This window comes from Rhinatrema bivittatum, chromosome 3 (genome assembly GCF_901001135.1).
Source record: "Rhinatrema bivittatum chromosome 3, aRhiBiv1.1, whole genome shotgun sequence".
NCBI classification, from domain to species: Eukaryota; Metazoa; Chordata; class Amphibia; order Gymnophiona; family Rhinatrematidae; genus Rhinatrema; species Rhinatrema bivittatum.
The window spans coordinates 212170380-212188760 of NC_042617.1; the positions used below are offsets into that span (position 1 = coordinate 212170380).

General features: G+C 43.6%; 1 protein-coding gene across 7 annotated transcripts in view; it reads right to left on the reverse strand.

The window, feature by feature from the left end:
* MAP3K4 (mitogen-activated protein kinase kinase kinase 4) overlaps nucleotides 1-18381 on the reverse strand; it is a 464119-nt gene that overhangs the window by 69019 nt on the left and 376719 nt on the right. For all 7 annotated transcript variants that reach the window (XM_029594154.1, XM_029594153.1, XM_029594149.1 and 4 more), the window contains 2 exons: nucleotides 13765-13865; nucleotides 953-1033 (listed from right to left, as the gene is read on the reverse strand). In XM_029594154.1, the coding sequence (XP_029450014.1) occupies nucleotides 953-1033; nucleotides 13765-13865 (182 nt within the window). The remainder of the gene's footprint in view (nucleotides 1-952; nucleotides 1034-13764; nucleotides 13866-18381) is intronic.

Below are 18381 nucleotides of genomic sequence, written 5' to 3' on the forward strand. Positions count from 1 at the left end.
GACTGTTTTCTTTTGGGTGGGTAGAGAGAAAATATTTTTTTTCAGGTAAATAGTATGTCTTATTTTTAGACGTCTGTTTTCGTGACTTTAGTCACTAAAAACCAATGCCGAGTTTATCGGCGTCTATTTCCCTCACTGCCGTATGGCGTCCACGAAAACCGCCGGGTTTATTGGCATCGGTTTTCGTGACCGGCGTACGGCAGTCACGAAAACCGTTTGGGTTCGCATTAGCAAGATTTAAATGTTGCATGGCGCCCCCCTTTGGGGCGCCATGTGCGCATTAAGAGAGTGGGCGCAGACTGTTCAGCACCTGCTTTCTACACGACTTTATTGCATCGGCCCCTATGTCTCTCAGCAACCTTTCCTTAATGTAGTACAGGGTGGCCCATGGAAAAGTAGCCTGCCTCCAATCCACTGGCATTGGAAGCGGGCTACTTTTCCATGGGCCACCCTGTATTTTATGTATTCCACATGCAAGCACATGACACCTTTTAACAGATTTTGTCCTGGCTTAAAACTATATTTTACTAAAAATAAATATCCACCTAACATGGATTTCAGCTTCAAAATAATGATATTAAATGAAGGCAAAGTACTTTACAAAAGGTATGACTGATTACACTCCTTGAGGGACATAAATCAAATTTGGCTTTCAGGATACCCACAATGAATAATCCTCGAGCATATGTCAACATAAAATAGACCTAATTTAAATGAGATTAACTTGCTCCCATCGATTATCTTTAAAGGGTTTGAAGGGAGGGTTGGCCAGCTCTGATTGGCTTTAGATCAGGCCACCAGAAAGCAGTGGCAAGAGTTTAATAAATTAAACCTTCAATCAGCAAAAAAAAAAAAAGTATAAGAGCTTTTCAACCTATGGGCAAGCACTGCCACTTCCATCACCATTTCCGGCAGTGATCTTGTTAGCTGCAGAGCACCCCATTTCTCTTACCCCTGGTCTGATTGAGAAGTGTTCGAAGCTCCCAGCTCCTTCGAGATGAATTATTTAAATCTCCTTTTGGATACGAGGGCTCTGAAATGACAGTAGCATTTAAAAAAAAAAAAAGTACAAATAAGTATTTTATTGATTATGTTGTTTTATATTGTTTTTAATAATGCATAACTATGAGCCGCCTAGCACACATTGTTGTAGGCGGAATACAAACATGTTTTCAAATAAATAAATAAATGTTCATAGGGTTTAAACAAGAACACAGCAGTTTTTTATTTCAGGAATAAAAGAAAACCCCAATGTTACCAATCTCTTACTGGCTGGTATTTACTCAGAGATTTGTTACAATAAATTGGATTATGAAAACAAATGTACACCTGAGGGGGGGGGGTGTCCTTCATAAATATTCCAAAAATGTTTATAGCGATACAGTCCTTCCACAGCATCATACTACTTCTGGAATGTAAATATGAGAAATGCACAGAGCACAACTAGGAATCCCCATGGAAAAGCTTTAGAAAACAGCTCTAGGAAATGAGACTGGCCTTTGGGTGAAGATGATTGCATGACTGTAGCACAGTTCCACTTACAGCAAGATTACCCTGGACCTATCTGTCCAATCATTTTTAAAACAAAGTATTTCCCTCCACTCCTCCAAACAAACTGGTCATTCATGATAGGCCCCCTTCCTGAGAATGTGGTAAGACGAATCTTAACTGGGCTTTCTGAGTTAAGGCAGCAAATGCTGTATCGTATGGTAACCCTTGGCAGGTAACTGAGCAGATCTCATGTACAAGCCAGGAGCTAGCCAACAGAATACCCCGGCTTCTCAATGGAGACGTTAGCAGATATTCTTCCAAATGCAATGTGACAGGAGATAAGGAGTGTAACACCAGAGATTTAAAGCCATAGAATAAAGCTATTTATTTATTTAACACTTTTATATACTGACATTCATGATAAAAGATCGTATCGGTTTACGGGGAACAAAGTATTATAACATAACCTTAACTAGTGGAAGTTTAAAGTTACAATAAAACAGAAATATGGAACTGGGGAGGAGGAGCGTAGAGGGGACAGATAACTCAAACTAATTACAGTGAAGAGGAAGTAAGTACTAGAGGGTCATGATCTGATCTAGATGTGGCTGTTGCTATGTGGTTGTTAGCAGCCCTGGTTAGGAAAGGCTTGTTTGAACAACCTCGTCTTAAGATTTTTTTTTTTTTTTTAAAGTCTGTAGGCAGAGTTCCTGTCTAAGATCTGGGGGTATGGCATTCCAGATGGTAGGACCTGCTAACGAGAAGGCCCCTCTTCCGCGCCCCCCCCCCCCCCCCCACCTCCCGGGTTTTTTTTGTTTGTTTGTTTTTTTTAAATGAAAAACAGAAATTGAAAATTAAAATATACGCAATACATTAAAGATCTATAAGCCAATCTGATTGTTTTAACTACTTAGAAATTCCTTCTATGAAAATTTCAATTGGCAGAAATACGAGACAGGTTATGGAATCTTCTGCCCAATCAGCTTCAGACTGAAGAGTCACCATCTGCTTTTAAGAAACAATTAAAAAATGTATTTGTTTTCTCAAGCATTTGGTAAACAGTACAGACGGCCTTTATTTTAGCAATGGGCAGAATAGATAAATTGCTGGCACATGGGTGAAACCAGGGATTGTTTAGGAGAAGGATGCGAATATTTGGGTTGGGCAACAGAGATAATGCATCATGATACTGATGTGCTGACATGAATATTTTCCATCTCTCCTTGTTGTGTAAAAGTCCTTTGTTTTGTTTGTGTAAATAATTGATTTTATGCGTTTTTAATATACTGTTTCCCACCTAGAAGTTTAAATAAGTTGTGGGTAATATTTTTAATATTTAAACTTATTTTACTGTATTTAAGACAGGAAATGAAGTACATTTTAGCACACAAGATTTTTTTTTTCATATAAAACTAAGCCATTTATACTTTTAAATTCTTAATTATACCATTTATTACAGATATATCCAGTGCTAGGAGACCAACCTATAAGATACTGCAAAGCAAGTATCTGACCAGGTCTGAGGTTTAGTCAGATGAAAATGAGGGTATGCGACTGAAAATAAAAACCAGCAGCACTGTAGTAATTAAAAGCTAACATTATATGAAATTAGGAAACAGCCTTCCTGCAGCCAGCATGGTCTGGATTAGAAAAGAAGAAACTCATTTTTCTGCATTCCCTCTCTCTCAAGTATTAGAGTAGCAATTTGCTTTTTGAAGCTGCCTTCAGTTTTCTGGAAAAAAAAAAAAACCCAAACAAAAAAAAAAGTGCAGCTGTCAGCTTATGGTTATATGATTCCATGTTATGAAATTTGGGATCTTCTGACTGAGCAAAGCTAGCCACATGAAATAAGGGTCATTATTTACACATCATGCATGAAAATACTGGCATTATCCAGTTTGTCTCTAATCAGAATTGGTGTCTGAAAGATGAATAGCATCTGATTATGATTCTGAAATTTCATTTCTATTTTCATGGGCTTTAGTAAACTGAAGGTTTGCATGGATTGAAACAAGATTCTATACTTTTTCACATGCATGTCAGTTTCTTGATGTGTGTTTATATTTACAAATAGTTCAGTTTCTTTCACATACTGCAGAAGATGGAGGAATCTGAGTTGGCCAAGAGGGCAAACTTCCTGTGTGTGGAGGCAACTTTGAAAGGATGCCATTGATTGAAGCATTCCAGGGGACCCGCCCCTCACAACCCCCTACCATGGAGAACCCTGCAGCTGAGAAGCAAGAGAGGGCCATGTTGTACAAAGGCCGAGCCACCATCTTGCAAGAGCCCTAGCTTGCACGCCTGGACCAAATACCTGCAGATGTTCTGTATTCTTAAACATTTTAAAGTACCTGACCAACATCAAGTCCCAAGTCCATTTCTTGTTTAGTAATTCAGTCAAAGGCAATACCAGTGCTATCACCATTGCTAACACTACCACTTTGCAACTTGAGTAACATTTTCCACAGCATAAAATGGTTAAAATTCTTCCCTCTTTGAAGGACTTCATATACTTAGTTCTGTGCTCTTAAGTGAAAATGTGATTGTCAAAACACTAATGATTTTATCTAGGGCATAAGATAAGTAATGTCTCTCAAAACTGCATCACTCGATTCAGGAACTGTGATGGTGGAAGATAGCAGCTGCAGAATTCTTCAGGCTGTTCTGCAGCTGAACCCAGAAGACATCCTGGCATTTTTTTACATGCTTATGTTCTCCTAGGACAAGCAGGATGGTAGTCCTCACACATGGGTGACATCATCAGACGGAGCCTGGCATTAGAAACTTTGGCACACTGAGCATGCCCAGCATGTCACTATCCCTGCGTCCATGCCGGGTCTCTCTTCAGTCCTTTCTTTTCTGCGGAGCAATTAAGAACATAAGAACATGCCATACTGGGTCAGACCAAGGGTCCATCAAGCCCAGCATCCTGTTTCCAACAGTGGCCAATCCAGGCCATAAGAACCTGGCAAGTACCCAAAAACTAAGTCTATTCCATGTAACCATTGCTAATGGCAGTGGCTATTCTCTAAGTGAACTTAATAGCAGGTAATGGACTTCTCCTCCAAGAACTTATCCAATCCTTTTTAAAACACAGCTACACTAACTGCACTAACCACATCCTCTGGCAACAAATTCCAGAGTTTAATTGTGCCGTTGAGTAAAAAAGAACTTTCTCCGATTAGTTTTAAATGTGCCCCATGCTAACTTCATGGAGTGCCCCCTAGTCTTTCTACTATCCGAAAGAGTAAATAATCGATTCACATCTACCCGTTCTAGACCTCTCATGATTTTAAACACCTTTATCATATCCCCCCTCAGTCGTCTCTTCTCCAAGCTGAAAAGTCCTAACCTCTTTAGTCTTTCCTCATAGGGGAGTTGTTCCATTCCCCTTATTTTGGTAGCCCTTCTCTGTACCTTCTCCATCGCAATTATATCTTTTTTGAGATGCGGCGACCAGAATTGTACACAGTATTCAAGGTGCGGTCTTCACCATGGAGCAATACAGAGGCATTATGACATTTTCCGTTTTATTCACCATTCCTTTTCTAATAATTCCCAACTTTCTGTTTGCTTTTTTGACTGCCGCACCACACTGAACAGACGATTTCAATGTGTTATCCACTATGACGCCTAGATCTTTTTCTTGGGTAGTAGCACCTAATATGGAACCTAACATTGTGTAATTATAGCATGGGTTATTTTTCCCTATATGCATCACCTTGCACTTATCCACATTAAATTTCATCTGCCATTTGGATGCCCAATTTTCCAGTCTCACAAGGTCTTCCTGCAATTTATCACAATCTGCTTGTGATTTAACTACTCTGAACAATTTTGTGTCATCTGCAAATTTGATTATCTCACTCGTCGTATTCCTTTCCAGATCATTTATATATATATTGAAAAGCACCAGTCCAAGTACAGATCCCTGAGGCACTCCACTGTTTACCCTTTTCCACTGAGAAAATTGCCCATTTAATCCTACTCTCTGTTTCCTGTCTTTTAGCCAGTTTGCAATCCACGAAAGGACATCGCCACCTATCCCATGACTTTTTACTTTTCCTAGAAGCCTCTCATGAGGAACTTTGTCAAACGCCTTCTGAAAATCCAAGTATACTTTATCTACATGTTTATTAACTCCTTCAAAAAAGTGAAGCAGATTTGTGAGGCAAGACTTGCCCTGGGTAAAGCCATGCTGACTTTGTTCCATTAAACCATGTTTTTCTATATGTTCTGTGATTTTGATGTTTAGAACACTTTCCACTATTTTTCCTGGCACTGAAGTCAGGCTAACCGGTCTGTAGTTTCCCGGATCGCCCCTGGAGCCCTTTTTAAATATTGGGGTTACATTTGCTATCCTCCAGTCTTCAGGTACAATGGATGATTTTAATGATAAGTTACAAATTTTTACTAATAGGTCTGAAATTTCATTTTTTAGTTCCTTCAGAACTATGGGGTGTATACCATCCGGTCCAGGTGATTTACTACTCTTCAGTTTGTCAATCAGGCCTACCACATCTTCTAGGTTCACCGTGATTTGATTCAGTCCATCTGAATCATTACCCATGAAAACCTTCTCCATTATAAAGCTTATGCTTTATAGTGGAAAACTAGTTTTTTTCTTGCGAATAATTTTTTCCTTTTTCGCCTCTTTTTCCTGCACTGGGTCTCTCTCGGTCCCCTCGGGTTCTTTGTGGTTGGCGAGTCATTTTCTTCCTCCTTCCTTATCTGCCAGTTGAACCCTCGTGGCGGCCCCAAGCTTCTGCCAATGCCCCCCGTGCCCCCGGACTATTTCCCTAATAGATCTACATGAAGTGTGCATCCTCTGCCTGGGGCGCTGCATGAAGTCCGTGGCTGCGAATTGTGTGCTCAAATGACATCGAGGGGCCAGCGGGCCAAGCTGGATAACATGGAGAAGGTCTTCGGCTTCGGTAAGTCCGACCCTGTACGCCGGTGTCTGTGCCAACGCCTCGGGACCGAGGGGAACAGATTACCCTCAATCCCCCGGTTACCACCCCTCCCCTGAAGCTTTTGGAGCAGGAGGGCTCCGGGGATCGACCGGTCTCTGTGTCATTGTCATCGGCACCAGGGAAAGACCGGAGCCGAGCACCATGGGAGATCTTGCAAACAAACATCAGCACCAGTCTCCATCTGAACGCAGGTCCAGGCCTGTGAGGACCATGGCGCTTGTCGCCCTGCCACATAAGTGGCCTAGACATGAGGAGGGCCTACATTTCATTGATGTCAGTGGTCCGGGGCCGTCCATACAGATTCTAGAGCTGGACATCAAACCTCTTCGGGGCCCTGGGGAAGAGTAGGGCCCAGCTCTTCCCGCTCAGTCTCCACTGTCATCTGAGGCCTTCGAGGAACATCGGGTGCGCCTGGTGGTGGAACGTGTCTTGCACAAGGAGGAGCTGGTGGCCCCACAACCGAAGTAGTGCATTCCCTGATTCCGGCGCCTTCGCTGACACCCTCAAAGGCCGTCTCCTGCACCGTTGCAGACGGCAGTGACTGGGCTGGAAACCGTTGGACCACCTCGACGTCCTCCTCCATGTCCTCCCAACCCAGTTGATGCTAGTGCCTTGCGATCCCTCGGTGCACCATAGGGCCCCGAAGCGCAAGGCTTCTGAGTTGGTCTTCATCGAGGACTCCCTGGGGGAGGAAGGACCGTCTGTGCCATTTGTACCTTGATGTCCATTGGTGCCACGCTTAGCCAAGGCCCAGCTCTCTGGGTCCCTTGGCTCCCCTGAGCCTTCCAGTGCCTACTCCTAAGGCCGTGCCCGGAGCTGTGCGCCCGCCCTCTCCGGGTGGTCTCGCGGAGCCCGAAGGACCATATGACCCCTGGGGCCAGGATACCACCGATGACCTTCCTTCGGATCCTTCCTCTTCAGAAGTGTGGCGGCGTTCCTCTCCGGAGGATTCAACCTTCGCTGGCTTCGTCAGTGCGATGGTCAAAGTCATCCTCTTCCAGCTTATGACAGAAGAGGATGCCCGCCATAAAATGCTCGAGATCTTTCAATTTGACGACGCTCCAAAGGAGATCGTAGTGGTGCCGGTGCATGAGTTCTTCCGGGACCTGCTTCTCAGACTATGGGAAACACACCCTCTCTGTTGCCCTGGTTAACTGTAAGGCCGATGGAGTGTATCTAATGCAGCAGGCTGTAGGCTTCGAAAAGCATCAGCTTGCCCACCAGCCGCTGGTGGTTGAGTAAGCGGTCTAAAACCCATGTGTTAGCCCCCCCCTCCCCTCGGGTAAAGTTAACGGCATGGGACGCAAGGTATACCAGGGATTCAAGCTAATAGCCTGTATCGCTTCCTATCTCTTGAACATGACCCAGAATACACGCAATCTCTGGAAACAACTCCAGGAAGTGGCGGACGGTCTGCTGCAGCAGCCCCAGGAGGCCCTCATCCAACAGGGCCTTGAATGTGGTAAGCACGAAGTGCATGCTAGCTAGGATGTCTCTGAGATGGGCGGGGCATTTAGTGGCAGCAGGTATTTCTGCCCATCTAGCCTGCCTTCGGGCCTCAGAACTTCATCCTCAGGTCCAGGACTGGCTAGTGGATTTGCCTTGCACCGGGGAGGATAACCTTTTTGGTGACAAGGTCAAAGAGGCGGTGGCACAATTGAAGGATCAATATGAGACCCTCTAGCACTTGGATCCTCAGCCTCTTCCAAGCGGTCACTCTGCCTGGGTCCGAGGGGGCCTTTCTATAGGCCTAGAAAGTACTTCCCTCCGGCCCCAAGCTCCAAGCCACAGCAGGTGAGCACCAGGGGCAAATCCCACCCACGCCCACAGCCACAGCCAGCCCCCCAGGCCAGTCTCGCTACAGGATTTTCACTGGCAAAGGGAGCATATGCCAGCCATCTCTTCCGGTGCCAGGAGCAGACTCTGCTTTTTCGCAGACCGGTGGCCGACCATGTTGTCGAACCAATGGGTCCTGTCCATTATTGGCTAAATCTCGTGGAGGCCTTTGACCCATCCTGGGTTTGCAAGCCTTAAACAGATTTCTAAAAAAAAGGAAAAGTTCAAGATGGTATCCTTGGGCACCATAATTCCCCTGCTGAATCAAGGGGACTGGCTTTGCTCCCTCAACCTAAAGGACGTGTACACACACATCACGATCCTCCCCAGTCACAGGAGGTATCTTTGCTTTGTGATGGGGCCAACATTTTCAGTACGGCGAGCTCCCATTTGGCCTCGCCTCTGTGCCATGGCTATTCCCAAAATGTCTCACCGTTGTGGAGGCTTACCTGCGCCAAATCGAAGTCCAGGTGTTTCCATACCTGGATGAGTGGCTGGTGCAGAGCAACAAGCAAGCCAGGGGTACTACAGGCACCGCACACCACCATTCAGGTCCTGGCGTGTCTTTTAATCAACTACCCGAAGTCAAACCTCTGCCTCTTGTCGCAGCTGGCTTTCATTGGGGCCATCCTGGATGCGTCACAAGCCAAGGCCTTCCTGCTTCACAACAGGGCATGTGCACTGGCCTCCCTGGCAAGAGAAATTCAGGCGAGCAGCCTGGTTTTGGTGCAGCGCATGTTACAGCTCTTGAAACACATGGCTGCAGCCGTGCATGTCATTCCCTTCGCCTGTCTCCATATGAGACATGTCCAGTGGTCCCTGCGCTCCCAGTGGTGACAGGCCACCCAGGGCATTCAGGTCCATATCCGGGTGTCTCCACCGCTCAGGACCTCCCTTGTCTTGGTGGACATCTCTCCTCTCAACCTAGAGCGCGATATTCAGCACCTTATACTCAGGTTGAGCTGATCACGGACACGTCCCACCTGGGATGGGGCGCCTACGACTATGGCCTCTGTAACCCAGGGTCTCCAGACTGCGCAGGAGTCACAGTGCCAGATAAACCTCTTGGAATTGAGGGCAATCCGGTATGCCCTATGGACCTTTCGGGATTGCTTGGTCAAGAAGCTCATCCTTGTTCGGATGGACAACCAAGTGGCCATATGGTATATCAACAAGCAGGGAGGAAACAGGTCCTTCCTCCTGTCAGGAGGCACTGCAAATCTGGAGCTGGGCACTGGTGCAGCGGATGAGTCTCCAAGCAGTCTTCCTGACGGGCACACAGAATGTCCTGGCAAACCGGCTGAGCCACACCTTCCAATCTCACGAGTGATCTCTGAAACAGGAGGTAGCGGTTCGGCTCTTCCATCTCTGGGGGGAATCCTGGACGTCGAACTGTTCACCTCCCCAGCAACACGAAGATGCCCTGATACTGCTCTCTGACCAGATCGGATGACGAGCCACCCACAGACGCATTTGCGATCCATTGGGGGCCGGGCCTCCTGTACGTCCATCTGCCTCTTTCATTGGTGTTGAAGACTCTCCTGAAACTTCGCCAAGACCGAGGATCCATGATCCTTATCGCTCCGCACTGGCAATGACAAGTATGCTTCCCACTTCTGCGGCAACTGGCCAGACAGAACCCAATCCCTCTGGGGACGGCTCCGGACCTCCTCTTCCAGGACTAGAGCAGACTGCGCCATCCCAACCTCCTGTCCCCTCACGGCATGAATGTTGAAAAGTTGATCCTGTAACCCCCTAGGCTCTATCGTGAACGTGCATATGGTCCTGGTGGCTTCCAGGAAGCTATCCACTCGCAAGTCTTATGTGTTGAAGTGGAAGCAGTTTACCATATGGTGCGAGCAGAAGGCTCTCGATTCCTTCTCTTGCCCTATCAGACACCTCCTGAACTATGTTATACTCCTCTCAGAGGCAGGTCTAAAAAAAACTGTGTGCGGATGCACCTCAGCGCTATAGGTATGTAACATCAAGAAGTGGACAGTTCGCCCATTTCGATGCAATCTATCGTGGGGCGGTTCATGAGAGGGCTTCTTCAGCTGCGGCCTCCACTGTGGCCCCCTGCAGTCTAATGGAACCCGAACATGGTGCTAAGCCCAGCTGATGAAACCGCCATTTGATCCACTATGTTTGCACTGTCTCAAGCATTTGACATGGAAGGTGGTCTTCCTGATAGCGATCACATCACTGCGCAAGGTCAGTGAGCTGCACGCCTTAGTGACTTATCCGTCTTATACTAGGTTCTATCATGACAGGATGGTTCTGCGCACACAACCTTCATTTCTGCCCAAGGTGGTTACAGATTTTCATCTTAACCAGTCCATTGTGCTGCCTACTTTCTTCCCCCAGCCTCATGCCGGCCCGGGGGAGAAGGCGCTACACACACTGGATTGCAACAGGGCCCTGGCCTTCTACCTGGACTGTATGGCAGGCCATAGGCTGTTAACCCGGCTCTTTATCTCATTTAACTCAAATCGGCTGGGCAGGGCAGTTACCAAGCAGACTCTTTCCACCCGGATAGCGGATTCTCTCTCTTTCTGCTATTACCAGGCGGGCCTGCACCTCGAGTGACCTGCTACGGCGCACTCCGTAAGGGCCATGGCGACCTCCATAGCCTACCTCCATGCAGTTCCGATGGGAGAGATCTGCGGAGCTGCAACGAGGAGTTCCCTTCACACTTTCGTCGCACGTTGTCTGGACAGGGATGGCTGATGAGATCGCAGATTCGGCCAGTCTGTCCTGTACAACCTTTTTCAGCTGTGAACTCCTCTTCCACTGGGGGCCCCTGGTTTTTGTTCAGGCTGTCCCAGAGGTCACCACCTGCTGGTTCGATGTCTGTTGGTCCCATTGAGTTGGGTCCGGCCTATAGCTAGGGATTCACCCACATGTGAGGACTACAATCCTGCTTGTCCTAGGAGAAGGTGCAGTTGCTTACCTGTAACAGGTATTCTAGGACAGCAGGATGGTAATCCTCATGAAACCCAACTGCCGCCCCGCAGGGTTGGGTTCTCCTTTGTTGTTTTTGTTTTTATTGTATCTACTTACATTACTGAAGAGAGACCCCGCATGGACACAGGGATAGTGGCATGTTGGGCATACTCAGTGAGCCAGCCAAAGTTTCTAGAAATTTTGACAGAAATTTTCCATGTCGAGCTCCATCTGATGATGTCACCCATGTGTGAGGAGAAACATCTTGCTGTCCTAGGAGAACACCTGTTACAGGTAAGCAACTGCGCTTTTCTTACAGTCTCTCTCAAGATCTTCATTTATAATTTTTTTTGGTTTTTAGTAAGTTTTAAAATGAACTACCACACAATCTTGTTTTATTACAAGGTTTCAGTGTGACCATTTTCTTTTTGTCATAGTTTGCTTCCTGCTTCATCTTAGACTACAACTACAATATAAGTAGATTTTACATATTTTATATTTTGCTTTTTTATAAATGTCTTTCAGTGTGCATAACTTCAGGAAATCATTTAGAAGCAAGTTTAGGCCATGGGAAGTATATCCTATTGCAGTAACATGTGGATGCTGCTTTCATGGGTTTTGTTTTGTTTTTTTTTTAATACCGCTGCCAATATACTGTAGAATTTCATGTATTTTACTAATGATGTACTTTGCAGTATGTCTATTCTCGCCTGTTTCAATGTTTTTGAAAACACTAGTTGAGAGAGAGGCTGGCAAGGTTCCCAGGCACCATCAGCTAAAGAAGAGAGGCCAACACCAAGTGGCTGGAGAAGATTCTATATTCTATCTTATTTTAAGTGCTGGTATGCTGCAGTCTAATAGTTTAAAATATTAAACACAGCCAAATTTCATGAAACCTCTGCCTCTCTCAGTTGTATGGAAAGCAGTCAAAAAAAGATGCTTTTGAAAAAGCTTGGTATATTTTGTGATGGCCACTGATCAGGTTCTGGGAAATTTCAATACATAAAATTCCAGGAATATGGCATCAACACAGTCATTTCCAGGAATACGGTCCACGTTCACACGAAGTTTGAACTTGATTAGTCCACCTTAACGAAAATTAGTGTGCTTTCAGAAATAATGAAAGGCACTAAAAAAGGAAAATCATGAATATTCACACAAGGAAAGACCAGTACTGGTCCAATTCTTTTTGGCCAATAAATGAATATTATGATCAAATAATGATATATTTGAACCAAGCAGTGATGTACCTCAGTGGTGTAAAGATATATGCAACTAGAGATTTTCTTTTTTTTTTACCTTTTTTTTTAAGCCCAAGTAAAACCCTTTAGTTGTTTGAAGTGTTAACTGTGTTAAGGATATATGTAACACAGATGTTTGTTGAAGCTGTATAGAAAATTACTTATCTCTCTCTCACTCTTTATATACCGTATTTTTCGCTCCATAAGACGCACTTTTTTCCCCCAAAGGTGGGGGGAAAATGTATGTGCGTCTTATGGAGCGAATATAAAAAAAAACCCAAACAAAAATCTAACAACCCCCCTCCCCCCCGACTCCCCCAAGACCTGCCGACTTAATTTCCTGCAACCCCCCACCCTCCTGACCCCCCCAAGACTGGTGGTCCAGTGGGGGTCCGGGAATGATCTCCTGGGCGTGGGCCGTCGGCTGCCAGTAAACAAAATGGCGCCGACGGCCCTATGCCCTCACTATGTCACTGAGACCGACCGCTGCTATTGGTCGGTCTCAGTGACATAGTGAGGGCATAGGGCCGTCAGCGCCATTTTGTTTACTGGCAGCCGACGGCCCACGCCCAGGAGATCGTTCCCGGACCGCTCCTGGACCCCCGCTGGACCACCAGGGACGTTTGGCAGGTCTTGGGGGGGTCATGAGGGTGGGGGGTTGCAGGAAATTAATTCGGCAGGTCTTGGGGGGGGGGTCAGGAGGGTGGGGGGTTGTAGGAAATTAAGTCGGCAGGTCTTGGGGGAGTCAGGAGGGTGGGGGTTTGCAGTAAATTAAGTCGGCAGGTCTTGGGGGGTCAGGGGGGTGGGGGTTGTTAATTTAAAGGGTTGGGATGGGGGGGGGAGGGGTTCCCAGAGAAAGAAAAGTTTTCTGATCTGGGGAGTGGACTGAAATGGCCCTCCCCAGACCCGAAAACAAAATGAGGAGAAAAAAAAAAGCTATGCACTCCCCTAATTTGCTCCATAAGACGCCCAGACGCAGAGCCGGTTTAGCACAATTTTTTTTTTTTTTTAATTTTCCCCCTCTGAATCCTAGGTGCGTCTTATGGTCAGGTGCGTCTTATGGAGCGAAAAATACGGTAGATATCTCAATATAGATATATACGTACTCTCACACAGTTTCAGGTTGCAATTGTTGATTTTGTCCATTATCTGTGTATTATTGTATTAACAAGATCAAGATATGACACAAAAACAAGACCTGGGAAAATCATTGCATGTAAATTCATTAAAGACCTGTCACCACTGTATTACTCTGTGGCATCTTTATGCTTCAGCTTTACCTTCCTTCTCCTCAGTGGGGCTTGAGTGACGGCTCAGGGACCTGAACTGTAACTCTGCTGCTATTGAAGCCAGCCTGTCATTTTCTGGGACACTGGAACCCCTAAAATATAATGAAAATAAACAAAACATGAACATTCCTGTCTCATTTCATGTGATGCAACCAATGGGCCCTAAATTTCACCTCTACCGGGGATTTTCTCTTCTCAGCCACCTCACATGGTCATTGGACTATACAAATTCACGACTACAGAGGGTACAAATTCTCAATCGTCCCAAGGTGCCAAGTACTGAACAACTTTCTTTACCACTGAATGTGGCTGCTGAATTTAAATTCCAAATGGAGTTCTCATTAGATGATTCTCCTAATCATAACACTTACAAGATATTCTACTACTACAGCTATCATTTACTATGTATTATTTAAACTGTAAAAATTGATATAGTGTATCCAGTGCAGCCTTAAATAACTTGCATATTAAATGACAAATGTAACAAATAAATAAATTATGAAATAGGTTAATAAAAAAACTCCAAAAAGTTTAGAGAAGATCTGTGATCATATACTGCATAATAGTCTGGCTCCCTGTCTATAGAAAGGGAAAACACTCGCAGCACCCACCCACACAGAGATCTAATCCATCCAAGAGCACAATACACAATTATCTTCTACGTAAAAAAAACACTTAGTTGCTGACTACAGGATCTTTTTCATTTCTTTAGAGATCTTAAGATGCGCACGTACATCCATGTCCGTGGTATTTTAGCATCCCATCAAATGTATAAGCATGTACATATCTTACTTCAGAGGCTCATGACTGCACTGGTGCTCAGAGTTTTACTGCAACAATGGCTTCAGTCACTCACGCTCCCTGCCTCTCTTCCCCTTAATTCACCCCCCACAATAAAGGACAGCCTTTTTCCATTACGTGCATAGCATATTTGGACATAAATTTGGCAACATGTGCCTTTCTATCCTGCCTTAATATGTAAAAATAAAGGTCAACCAATAAGCTGTAGCTGATATCTTTTACTGATGTTTTTATTTGTTGACCTTAAGTTTTTACATATCCAATATGGTATCTACACTACTTTATCCTGCTCTAAGAAATAATAGGTTTTCCAGGGAACTAAATTCATATTTACACAAAAATCAGTTTGCATTCATACTTATCATGCAATCTTTGTCACATGGTTAGATATGTTATGTATTTTTTCTTTACTTTTGTAACACTTAAGCTAGTTGGAAAAATAATCAAATGTATAACTTGTCTAGGAAAAACTATAGAAAACAAGCTATAAAAATCATGGTTTAAAACATAGCAAACACACAGGTCTTTTTTGGTTATGGAGGCTGAACACATCTTGGCTCTGAATAGCTCTCAAAACAATCTGCCAATGGGCAGTGGGAGCAATCCAGCATCATGCAATGAACACTACCAACTGGTATGAAAAGTGTTTGTGCTATGCTAACTGCAAGTCTTATAAGCTGAAAGCACATGCCAAGTAAAAATGTAGCCCGAGAGAGACTGAATACCTTTTACCAAGGCTGTGACAGAGGAAGAGGAGATAGCTAATTGACAGCAATTGACAGGCTGATTACTGGTAAGAGAAGATTATTGCTTTTTATCTTTTTCCCCTACTGAAAAGCACCAGCATCATGTACTTTTTTCCTGTGGTGCACAGTGAGTCACTGGGGGCAGTTTCTCTAAATGGGTTTGTTTTGTCCATACCTTGACAGGAATGAACCTCATTTGTAAACCAGGGTATATTAGGGATGATCTCAATCTCTCACATTTACAGCTAATGCCCTTCTTAGTACTTGAACTGTGCCAAAGAGAGCCTCATTCCAGAGTTTATAGTGTATAATTTTTTTATTGTCAATATACTGAAGTGCACTTGGAAATTCTTCTTAATCAGGACGGTGGCATCCAAAATAATTGGGACTATTTCTGTACCTTTGAGACATTTTTCTTGGTCTCTGATTGCATCTCTTGGTACTTAAGGTTCTTTGCTTTCTCTATACGATCCACAGAATAGTCACTAGGTACTGACACTTCTATCTGCAATGCTATTCTTGTGTTCTCCATTACAATATCTGTTTTTTGCACATCGATTTTCCTATCTATGGGAAAAGTAATGTCCCAAGTGATCAAAACTTCATCATTCTCTCCTCTATTCTGTTAGGGTTATGCTCCCAATGTTTCTTTGTTACATTGATGTTATAATGTTTACACAGCTTCCAATGAATAGGCCGTGCTACCTTGTTGTACCTCTGTATACAGGCCTTCTGATATCTGCACATCACATCTAACAAGATGCGTAACTTTCAAGTTCTGTTCGCAGAACCTGTCTGTTTTACCAGTCTTTTCTATGCTGGCTGTGAACCATTTTATTGATAGTCCACTATTCCTGTGCTGCAATTACTAATCTGTCATCCACAAGTTTGAAATCACTTCTCCCCAACTCTAGCTGTATCAAATTTTCATCCACGTGGGGTTGCTGAAGTAGCTTTTTGTACTTCCCACTGTAATTATCCTTCCTCGTTTGCTGGTCTGATTCTTTAATGAGTTTCATCTCTTGCTTTGCTAATTCTGTAACCGAGTCATTCCCTCTATTCGTTGGAACAATCATCTTAACTTAAGGACAGAGACCGAGGGTGCTTTCTTGCTTTCATACTACTGCTCTATTTTAGATTTAGGTTCATTGATGCCATTAAGTACACTTAAAAGTTTATTATAGTAGCTGTATAGGTGTAATCAATTTCAATAAGATCCATATCACCTTCAGCTCTAGAGATATACAATTTCAACATACACTGGTTCTTATATATTACCTGATGGGCATGGAAGAACTTTCTTGTTTACACATCCAATTCTTCAAGATTTATTTAGAATTATTTATAAACCTCCTATAAATAATTCTTCTGCTGAGAAGAGTACAATATTATGAGACCAGTTTACTATTCCAAAACTGCATGATAACGCAGGAATTACAAGGTGGTTAATATCTTGTTTCTTATTTTGTGATGTTAAAGCACTCTTCAATATTAGCTTCACCCTCCTATAGTATTCTTTACTGATCTTTTCTCTCAATACTTTATGTTGGATTTTTCTATCTTCCTCTACTCCTAGATATTTATATACAGCTTTCTGCTGCAGTTCCTTTATATTGCAATCTTCAGTCAGGGAGATATTTTCAGTTTTGCTTAATTTTTCTTTAATAAATGTTGCCTCAGTACATTTGTCCAAGCCAAATCTCATCCTGGTGTGTCATTTGAGAAACTCTTCACCACTCTTCTAAATGACCATCACAAGAACTGTGGAGTTTCAAGTCAACTGCAAATAGTAAATGAGATTTTTGGTAGGAGATTGGTCACTCTAGGATTAAGGATGATTCTATAACCCCAGCAGTGAATGAGAGGGTTCAATGCCAGACAAAACAGAAGCAGTGATAGGGAATCCTCCTGAAATATTCCTCACTGGACCTTAATATTGGAGATGACATTGTCCAGCTTCATAATTCAGATGGAGAGTAGTCTGCTACATTTTTATGGTGAATTTGGTACACTATTCACTTTGTATAATTTAAGGCAATTTATTATCCAAGAGTATGGGATGCTATCAAAGGCTTCTTTTCTTTTTTTTTTTTAAATAATCAATGCTTGCTATACTGAGGCTTCAACGATGATTGTCATTGGCTTTATTCAGCATCAGCTTCCTCAGGCTCCTCTTTGGTTAACTTTCTGTTCTAGTGCCAAGATTTTATTGAACTGATGCAATGATATATTTTATCTGCATCAATTACAGTGAACAGCTTACAGATTATAAGCCAAAGATTATTGGTCGATAATTTTTGGGGACATTATCTGGCTCTCCCTTTGGCAGGAGAAGTGTTCTTCGTATCAGCAGCCATTGTGGAGTTAAATCTGGCTGTCTGTTCAACTGGCTTTTGCAGTAAGCCAGAACTTGGTGGAGAAAGGTCAAATATTTGAGCCAAAATTTGGACATGCCATGTGGCCCAGGGTACTTCCAATTTGGGGCTCGTTTTAACCTAGGTTTCTAGCTAAATTGCTGTAACTTTGGGCCATTCCATAGTTTTGATATTTGCCTGTTCTAATATCCCCTGTATGCTAAGTAACCATTCTACTTTTCTGCTATGCTCTACAAGACCTTCATACAAATTTCTCCAAAACTGTTCTGGTTCTACTTTTATTGGTGGCGTTTTAATTGCACTAATGTTATCTCCTAATTCCTTATACAACTGCTATCTTATTTTGGTGCCTCTCCTTTTTGTTTACTTCACATCTTTGCAGCTTCTGTTAATGCAGCATATCTTAGTCTTATGTTTTGGATTTTCCCCCAATACTTTCATTGTTTTTGATCATTTGAGATATGCATCTACAAACACCACCTCTGCATGCAGTGATTCAATTTTCTCTTCTATATGTTTTTTTTCTCAAGTGTGAGTTGTCATCTTTTTCCTGTTCTTTTGGCCTTGTTTCCTTGTTGACAAGATTCTCTCAGTAATTTTTACTGCCCAATATTGTATCAGATTTATTTGTGATATTAATAGATGGCTCCTTAATATAGACCCTATTCATGTCACTTCTGCTTCTA